The 10,032-nt window shown below is 50.7% G+C and overlaps 1 protein-coding gene across 3 annotated transcripts in view; it reads left to right on the forward strand.

The window, feature by feature from the left end:
* Positions 1-9,983, forward strand: part of Tecpr2 (tectonin beta-propeller repeat containing 2) — a 101,024-nt gene extending 91,041 nt beyond the window's left edge. For all 3 annotated transcript variants that reach the window (XM_005343564.3, XM_026781266.1, XM_026781262.1), the window contains 3 exons: positions 5,418-5,559; positions 5,804-5,953; positions 6,418-9,983. In XM_005343564.3, coding sequence (XP_005343621.1) covers positions 5,418-5,559; positions 5,804-5,953; positions 6,418-6,572 — 447 coding nt within the window. In that variant the 3' untranslated portion in view covers positions 6,573-9,983. The remainder of the gene's footprint in view (positions 1-5,417; positions 5,560-5,803; positions 5,954-6,417) is intronic.
* The last annotated feature ends 49 nt before the right edge of the window (positions 9,984-10,032 follow it).

A 10,032-nucleotide genomic window follows, 5' to 3' on the forward strand; every position in this document is an offset into this window, starting at 1 on the left:
AGCTCTGTAGACCAGGCTGGTCTCGAACTCACAGAGATCCGCCTGCCTCTGCCTCTGGAGTGCTAGGATTAAAGGCGTGCGCCACCACCGCCCGGCTAGCTTTGTGTTTTCATAGCAGACATTTTCTTTAAATGTTACAAATTCTTGATTTTAAAGAATGAGGCAGGAAGGGCTGAAAGAAGCTCTGCCAGGTTAGAATGAAGCTCTGTGTAAAACACTGGCCTGGCGTGCAGGAGGCCTGGGTTCTATCTGCAGCAGCCAGGGCAGGGTAGGCCAGGATGTAGATCAGTGATAGAGCACATGCCTAGCATGAGTGAGGGCCTGAGTTTGATCCCCGTACCATATAAATCACATGCATAGTGGCACATGCCTATAATCCTAGCAAGGTAGAGTTCTGCAGGAGAATCAGGAATTCAAGACCAGCCTGAATTATATACTTTTTGCTAAAAAAATAAATAAATAAATAAAAAATTTAGCTGGATGATTTTAGTCCCAGCACTTGGGAGGTACAGGCAGGCAGATCTCAGTTTGAGACCAGACTGGTATACAGAGTGATTTCCAGGACAGCCAGAGCTAGACTACATAGAGAGAATTTGTCTTTAAAAACCTAAATAAAAGATAGATGGATGGATGGATGGATGGATGGATGGATGGATGGGTGGATGATGCTGTCATTTCCAGGGACACCCTCCCCCCCAGCTAGCCACAAGTTGTTTATGTGAGGGCCCTTTTAGCAGCCCCCTAACGAGCTGTAAGGAACACGGGGTGGGGGTGGGGAAGCAGTGCTGCATGCTGACAGTATCTCAGCCACAGCAGTGGGCATATAGTGCTCCAGTTGGTTTTACCTACCAGCTCAGGAAAGACAGGATGTTGGAGTTGCCCAAGAAACCTATTTCTAAGCGTGTTTTTGCAGCATATCCCCTATAACTAGCAAATGCTGCTCTTTGCTGGGTTCTGAGACATGCTGTAGTCCAGATGGGAAGTCCACTGGCATTAGCATCTAGGTTTCAAGCTTTTCTGAAAAGGGAAGAGACCAGAAGCAGAAGAGTGTTTGCTAGAGAAAACAAGGGACTAAGGGACAAATAAATGTCGGTGCCACCACCGTGGAGCCCGTAGGTGAACCCATACACCTCAGTGTCTTAAGGCTTAAACCTGCGAATATCAGAGTACACAGCAGAGACCCTGAGTCCTCTGGGAAAAGGAAAGTTTAGGGCTGTGTCACCTTTCAAATGGACTAAAGGTTAAAAGAGAGAAAGTTGGAGAGTGAACCCGAGGAGAAAGAAAAGGAAGTCTTTAAGGTGCCACTGGCCTCAGGCCACTCTGCTTGGGTAACGTTTCCTCTGCTGGGCTCAGGGTGAGGGTATGCAGGCATGCACATGCTCGTTAAATTCCTGGTTGTAGGTAGGCGTATTGAGATGAGGCTCAGCTCGGCAGTTTGAAAGACTCTGGTTTGAGCCCAGTCACTGCAGCTCCAGGTGTTAGTGCTGTAGTTCTTCTTACTCGAATATAAAGGAGTTGGGCTGGACTGACCTCGTGGGTCGCTTTGGAGCCAAGAGGCTAGGAAGCAGAAAAGCGAGTTTGTGTTAAGCAGAGTCCGTTTTGCTCTCCCGCTGAAGTGAATTGTACTTCAGTTGTTATTGTGGGGTTTCCCCAGGCTTCGCGCCTCGGCTCTGCTCATCTTGTTAACATCTCTCAAGCAGCGAAAGCTTAGACACAGGAGCTATTTGAGGGGAAATACAAAGCATGGCTTGCCTTCCCTAGGAGCCTGTCAGTCAGGGGGAGAGCGAGTGGCACAGGGGGAGCTAAGGAGCTGGCAGAGGACCACCCTGCCGGTGGTGATTGTGGAGGCCCTGGAGCCATCCTGATGGCTCTTTGGACTTAGCATGCACCAGGACCATGGAGCACTGGAGCAAGCCGCACAGCCTGTCCAGCGGGGCCTGTTGCCTGTGACAGCAGTGGAAATGGCCTGTAGTGGTAACTGCCAGTGAGTAGGCCTGGAACACATACAGACTGTGCCTTTCCACTGACAGAGGTGTGGCTGTGCCTCCTGTCACAGCAGCCTCTTCTCTTGAAGAATCAGTAAAGTCCTTCCCACGGGTGTGTGCCACATGGGAAAGTACCAAGCCCAGTGTGCTAATTCATACCTGCTGGGCATGGTGCTGCACCTTGAAATCCCAGCACTCAGGGCAGATTACGATTTAAAGGCCAACTTGGCATGGCATGACCCTATCTCAAAGAGCTTAGGGCTGGGGATATAGTTCAGTGGTAGAGAGTTTGCTTACAATACACAGGGTCCTGGATTTTCCTATAAACACATGAAGATACACACACACACACACACACACACACACACACACACACACTAGGATCAGGCTTTGTCTATGGTAGCTAACCTAATATAAATGGAGCAGAACTTAACTGCAACTGATGCCTAGGGATCCCCCTTTTTTGTTTTGTTTTGTTTTGTTTTTTTGAAACAGGGTTTCTCTGTGCAATGTTGGCAGTCCTAGAACTCACTACGTAGACCAGGCTGGCCTTGAACCTGGAGGTCTACCTGCCTCTTCCTTCCCTGTGCTGGGACTAAAGGTGTACTCTACCATGCCTGGCTCAGGTGACCCTCTTGTTTCAGGACCTGAGACCCTCACTGTGGCCCCAAACAGCTTCCTCAGCCCACATTGGGGCTTTTCTTCTCAGTTTAGGAAAGTGTCCACAGAGCTGCTGTGTCTAGATCATAGTGATACCATCTGTAACCTGATGATGGGGAGAATGGCTACTCCTGCAAAGGGGGTGCTTAGGAGGAAGAAAATGTGGCCTTGGTTGTTTCTAGTGATGAGGGATGACCCTGGGGCTTTATCATTTGGGGGTGTGGGACAGCATCCCCTACCATACTGTATTTAAAGGAAACTCTAGTCACCAGCAGTCCCTTTGATCTATAAACATTTAAGCATATTGATGGCTATAATTAAACTGCTCCAGAAAGGGGCCTTGGTTCCTCCCACCTGTACCCTGTAGCCTTTTAAATGACACTTAACAAGTGTGTGCATGTGCACACAGGGAGCTGCTTCTTCTCTCAGCTCACCAAGATTCTGTGTGGGCTCTAGTGTTCCCATGTTGTTCTTGAATTTTCAAAAACTGCTATCACATTTAGCTGTCTTGTGGGAGGGGGTCATGCTGCAGCACACATGTGAGATCAGGAGACAACTTGCCGGAGTTAGTTCTCTTCTTCTGCCATTTGGGTCCTGGGACTTGGCTTGGTGACAAGTGCCTTTACCAGTGAGGTAGCTCACTGTCCTTAGTCTTAAATTATTTACTCTATTGTACAACTTGTATTCTTTCTTCCCTTTTTCTTTTAATTTATATGAAGTTTTAAAGCTAAATAAGCCAAAATCTTAGCTTTTTACTTTTCTTTTTAATAACATTTTTATTTTACATGCATTGATGTTTTGCCTGATGCATGTCTGTGTGAGGATGTCAGATCTCCTGGAACTGGAGTTACAGACAGATGTCAGATGGTACCTACACCTACTGCCATGTGGATGCTGGGAATTGAACAATGCTCTTAACCCCTGAGCCGTCTCTCCACCCCGCTTAACTTCTGTATGCACAGTATGAAGTGTTTGTAATTGTAGATTCATAGGTGCTTATGGCTAGTGTGGTAAATAGAGACAGCACTGATGTGTGGGCAGGCTGGGCCCAGGACCCCTCCTCTGTGTCAGTGCTATGGGGCCCAGCAGCCCGCCTTCCTCACTCTGCCCAGTGCATAGTGGGACAGCCTCTTCCATCCCTACTCTTGTGCCTGTCACCCTGTAGGACTGGAACTTGACCTAGAACAGCCCTCCTCAAGATCTGCACCCTATGATCCCAGACTGTGGGGTAGAAATAGGAATCGTGTGCTCAAACTGTAGAGTAAGCATATTGCTCAGAGAGATTCCCTAAGGTGTAATATTTGGGCACAACCAGCACTGCAAAGCTGGGCATGAACAGCAGGCCCAGTCACTGAGCTCCTGTGGTGATCCATGGGCATTCAACGCAGATCTACAATAGGCAGACCCTCTGTGACATATTTGACCCTGCAGGCCTAGAAGGTGACTTTTGAAATAACTCTGGTTTCTTCTGCTGCTGTTTTATGTTCCCTATGACACAGCAGGGTCGTGCAGAGCCCTGTGGCATCCTGCTACAGCCCTATACTCTACAGCCTTGACTCTGACAACCCTTCTTTCCCTACCATCCATATAACACAGGTGCCTAATCTACCTTCTCTTCCTACCCCTCCACCCTCACACTCCTCCTGTACTTGATGCTCTGTTCATCCAGTCAGATGAGCCTGATGATGGGTAGAAAGCCACCACTGAGAATGGCCAGTGGGTGAGAAGTTGGCAGGTTATGAGTGCTTCAGTAGACATTGGGGATGCGTAGCTCTCCACAGAGGGAGAGAGAGTCTGGCAGCTCGAGCCAGCAGGGGTGTGATGTCAACATCGTGACATGAGCTAAGTGGAGTGTGGCTTGAAGCATGCATCATAACCACATAGTGACAGAGCAGAGACCACCCGTCGGAGAGTAACTGGCCCGAACTCGGGAAACTAGAGCCATGAGAGGGCATGCAGCAGGGAAACATCGGCACCGGGGACGGCCAGTCCTTCAAGGCTTTGGTTATTCACCTGGACTCTAGGTCACTCTGCTCTCTGAAACACTGGGGCTTTGTTACTCTACAGAGTGGCCTGCTCCAGCAAAGCAAGCAACATTGCAGGGATGTGCTCTTGCCTTTGAAGAGCTGACAGCACACCACGGCATGTACAGCCAGCCTGGCGCCTACCTAAGGGCCAGCTCCTGTCAGCATTCTCTCCTCCATCTCCCATACCACAGGAAATGTCACCTGCAGCAAAGGTGCGACAGGAGGACTCAGAGTTAAGGGAGAGTCTCCAGGTAGATGTCAGGGCCAAGGCGAGCTTGCCAGGCGAGGCTGCACATGTGTTTAGTGAACATTAGGAAGACCAGAGGCAGGTTGTACCCAAGCGAGCTGCAGTACCTTTTCTGCTGGTGTAGCGGCTGCCTGCAGCATCAGATGGAGTCGTCCCAACGCGGCTTCTCTGTGTGCTGCAGTTCCAGCTTTTCCTCATGTCAGTCACTCCCTTATCCAGACCACTCTGCCTCTCTGTCGCCAGCTGAAGTTGTCTGGTATGGTGTCCCATAATCTTGTTTGTGTAACATTATGAGGATCACCTGGTAAATGTCTTTCTTTCCTGTGAGACTGAATGCCAAGTGCAGAACACCAAGGAGCCACCCCAACTTTGCCTCTTCTGCTTGTGACTGCGGCTCCACCCAGCCGTATGCTGAGCTGGCCTGCTGCAGTTCCTGGTGTGCCTCAGGCTCTCTAAAGCTCTTGCCCTTCTCTGAGGACTATCCCTTCTTGTTTCCAGCCTGCTGGGGTCACCTTGGTCAGCGTCCATTCTAGCCCCAATGACCAGATGCTGTGGGCCCTGGATAGCAGATGGAATGTGCACGTGCGAACTGGGATCACTGAGGAGATGCCTGTGGGGACAGACTGGGAGCATGTGCCAGGTAGGGACAATCCAAAGAGTGTCTCATTGTCCCCCACACAGTGGGAATACAGCTTTCTCAGTGCGCAGGCCCATCTGTGGCTGGGCTAGCCTGCTTGGGGCACCCTTTCCCTTGGTACCCAGAATCATACAGTGTCACCGTACAGAAGTCCTGGTGACCAAAGCAGTGTCTGGCAAGAGCAGCACTGGGAAGGATGCGCTGTCCAGTGTCTTCCAGAGATGAGCTGATACCCAGTTTCCCACAGGGTTACAGGCCTGCCAGTTGGCATTGAGCACAAGGACCGTGTGGGCCCGCTGTCCAAATGGTGACCTCGCCCGCCGCTATGGAATCACAGACAAAAATCCTGCAGGAGACTACTGGAAGAAAATTCCTGGAAGTGTCTCATGTTTCACAGGCAGGTGCTGGGGACTTGGTATCTCCTGGGGGGAGGTAGTTCATACAGAAAGAGCTGCCCCAACTCAGCTCCACACCCTACAGCCAGACCAAGGACAAGGCCACCTGTGGGAGGGCTAGACACGGGTTCTGAAGTCACCTGACAGGAACAGGTGCTGCCCTGCTTGGAACAAACTGCTGGTACAGCTACATACACTTGTAATCCCAGCACTTGAAAGGCTGTGGGGGAGACTGTTGTGAATTCTAGGCTAACCTGGGCTACATGGTGAGTTCCAGGCCAATCTGGGATACAATGTGAGTCTCAAAAAACAGCTAAAAAGTTAAATTGAGTGAATAAAGCTCAAATCGGGAAATGACTGGCTCTTCCTGTCTCTGAGCCAGAATGTCACCAAGTCCAGACTGGACCAGGGCCCTACTCAGCAGCTATGTGCTTTGTCTCAGACTGACTGGCTGTCATCTTTGCAGTGACCTCATCAGACGAGCTATGGGCAGTGGGCTCCCCTGGCTATCTTCTCCAGCGAATGACAAAGACGTTCAGCCATTCACACAGTACCCAGAAGAACAGCCAGGCAGTCACCTCCCAGCCTGAGGACCTGGAGGACGAGTGGGAGGTCATCTGAAGGAGCCCCAGGCAGCCAGTCAGGGAGGAGCTGAGGCTCTGTGAAGGACGCTGCTGATTCCCAGTGGCTCGCTTATGGGCACGCCTCTTCCACCAGGCTGGACACCCCACACGGGCTTTCATCTGTATTTGTTTCCGCCTCATTCAGAACTCACAGCCTCAGCCCTGCACCGGAGCTGTCGCTGGAGCAGCAGCACCTTTGACAGCTCGCCAAGGTCACCTCCAAGTGGGCGCAGCGGCTGCTGCTGCTCCATCGCATGCACTAGTCACCTGTGCACCACAGTAAATTATCTTCAGCAACTCTAGATCCTGGTGTGGGGGCCAACAGGGACACCGCCACAGGCAGATGAGTCAAAGCCAGGAAGTGTCGGGCACATGTCCATACCAGAACCCAGGCCAAACAGGCCTGCACACAGAGCTCGCAGCCATTAGATGTGTCTGGTGACAGCGTTGACTTCCTCACAGGGTCCCTCACATCTCTCGGAGAGATACAGGCCACAGTGTACACCCCACACCAGACATCCCGGTGAGAAGTACCCGTCCAAGATAGAGGGGTACTGGACTGTGCAGGGTAAGGGTATACACGCACACACCCTCGCCTCATCATGTTGCCCACACTCAGGGTAGCTGCCCACCTCCTGCCCACATGGTCCATTTAGTCCAGCGCAGGGTGCTGATCAGATTTGGGGCTGACCAATCTAGAGACATCTTGGGGAAGACTTTGACTAGTGTGCTAGTGGGCACCCTAAACCAGGCACCTCCAGAAGATGTAGTGATTGCCTCTCATTGCCACATCACAGACCTGAATAAGATACCTCATCTGAGATGCAACCTCCAAACAGAAGATGGGTCTATCTTCTGGAAACAGTGAAGGTCTTTTGTTCCTTCAGGAGGTTTATCCTAAGTCCACCTTGTCTTGGCTATAGCTTTGCAGGCGTGGCCATCCCCTATCATGTCCTCAACCCAAGAGTAGCCAGTGTCCAGTGGGCATAGCATTGACTTCCCCAGCAGATGGAAACAGTGCCTCCTGCTCACAGGTGCCATGTTCCAATCACAGCTGGGACAGCGGCATTCTTTGCTCAGGCATCTGAGCTTCAGGGCGGGCTGTCCACTGTGTGTTCTTCCCTGAGCCTACTGCCCCCACCCGGGAGGTCCCTGTCACTACTCCACACTGGCTGCCTTTTTTAGTCCGCCTGGTCCAGGCAGTTAGTTGATGTCTGTTTTCCACTAAGCACCAGGTCAAGGCCCTAGCAGTCATGAAGCAGAGGCTCCCAGGTCTGAGCAGTGACGAGCTGCTGAGAGCCCTGGTTGCACTTAGTTATAGACTTTGTTGACAGCGGAGGCAGCCCCACCTGGGCTGCACCTCTTCTGTGAACAGCGTGCCTTGCCTGGCCCCTCACAATGGCAGTAGCCCCCTAAGCCCACGGGACAGTAGTGCAATTAAACCCAAGTTAAACAGACACTTTTAAACTACTTTGAGCTTCTGTGCTTTCTATGATTCTTTTGTTTGTTTGTTTGTTTGTTTGTTTGTTTTTGGTTTTTCGAGACAGGGTTTCTCTGTAGCTTTGGTGCCAGTCCTGGAACTAGCTCTGTAGACCAGGCTGGCCTCGAACTCACAGAGATCCGACTGCCTCTGCCTCCCGAGTGCTGGGATTAAAGGTGTGCGCCACCACCGCCTGGCTATGATTTTCTTTTTGGTTTTATTTTGTTGTGTTGTGCTTTGAGATCATGCAGAATCTTAGACGTTTCTCAAATGTTGAGTATAGTGACTGAGCGAGGAGGCCTGCAGAAGCCCAGCCCAGCCACACTGCAGCATAGCCCCTCTGCCTGGTCTCAGAACCTGGATGGTGTTGATCCAGCTTCCCCGGGTGGTATAGTGGGCAGTGGCTATTCCACAGATGGACACACCCACTGGCAGCCCTAGAGAGAGTGCCCCCAAAGAAGGCAGAACGAAGGGCTGTCCTTGGACATCAGCCTTTTGTTGTTGTTTTGAGACAGTTTTATGAGGCCCAGGCTGGCCTCCAATTTTCTATTTAGCTAGCCACAGACTGTTTTTTCTAATCCTCCTGCCTCCACCTCTCAGTTCTGGGATTACAGGTGTGCTCCACCATGTCATGCCAAGATGTCAGACTCCATGCAATCAAGTCTTTGAGACTTTGAGAATCCCCACTGGGATCTCTCTATTAGACAGGGGAATTCTTTTTTTTTTTTTTTTGGTTTTTCGAGACAGGGTTTCTCTGTGGCTTTGGAGCCTGTCCTGGAACTAGCTCTGTAGACCAGGCTGGTCTCGAACTCACAGAGATCCACCTGCCTCTGCCTCCCGAGTGCTGGGATTAAAGGCGTGCGCCACCATCGCCCGGCGACAGGGGAATTCTTAAAATCATGGTAGTACCCACATAGGCCCCGATTTACTGCTCAAGTCTCCTAGCTTGTCCCCTCCCAGGAAGGAGAGCATGGTTAGCCAGTGAGTCTTAGAGAGGCTGGGTACCTTATTCACAATCACACAGTGAACATGGGCCAGGACCTAGCTTGGCGAATCTGCTGACCTGTGCTGATGCCAGCATGGCTGGGCTCGCACAGCTGCTGTGCCTACTGTTTCCACTTAGCACGGGAAACCTGCCTTTGCCTTCCGGAGGGCAAGTGCTTTGTACACCCAAATGCTGGGACAACCACATGAAACCCATATGGAGATCTTTACATATCAAAGTGTAGAACCTATAAGTCAGAAATCCGTGTGGGGCTGGAGATGTGGCTTAGTAGTGATGAACAGGGACCCAGAGTGTGCCTGCATTCCGGCACTCAGGCAGTTGTCAAGACTGCCACATCTTCCAGACCATCCTGGACCACACAGTAAGAGCCTGTCTCAAAAACACTAAACTTAGAAAGGGACATGATCGCCACAAGTGTGGTCCCCATGTTGAATGTTCACTGCAGGAACTTGTCTTAACCCGTAGGCACAAACATTTCTGGGAAAGCCTCTGAAGGGTCTTTGAACCAAAAGCCTCACTTTGGCCTCCTGAGCTGTCGAGAACCGTCAGCTGGGATGTGTGTCTATAGCCCTGGCCTGCACGCTGCTGCCCCAGGTTCAGTACTCAGAATGTCAACAAATAATAAAACAGAGAAGGGGACACTGTCTGTGGACTTGAACACAGGCCTGTAAGGCCACAGGATGTATGCCAGCAGGGCATCTCACGGTGAAACTTCTAACCTGTCAGTATAGCGTGGTTTGCAGAGAGAGGAGGACACTGTGGTGGGGGTGCTTCTTGCCTCACCCTTCAGGAGGGGCAGAGACAAGTTCTCACTTGGGACAAGCAGCTGGCCAGTGATTGTTTCCAAGTCTGTGTCTTTTTTATCCTTTGAATGTTGAGCCATGTAAATGTATTATTTATTTCAAAACTAAATAAAATTTACATTTTAGAAACTCAATTCTCTTTTTTTTTTTTTTTTTTTTTTTTTTCGAG

The sequence above is a fragment of the Microtus ochrogaster genome, chromosome 1 (assembly GCF_000317375.1).
Source record: "Microtus ochrogaster isolate Prairie Vole_2 chromosome 1, MicOch1.0, whole genome shotgun sequence".
NCBI classification, from domain to species: domain Eukaryota; kingdom Metazoa; phylum Chordata; class Mammalia; order Rodentia; family Cricetidae; genus Microtus; species Microtus ochrogaster.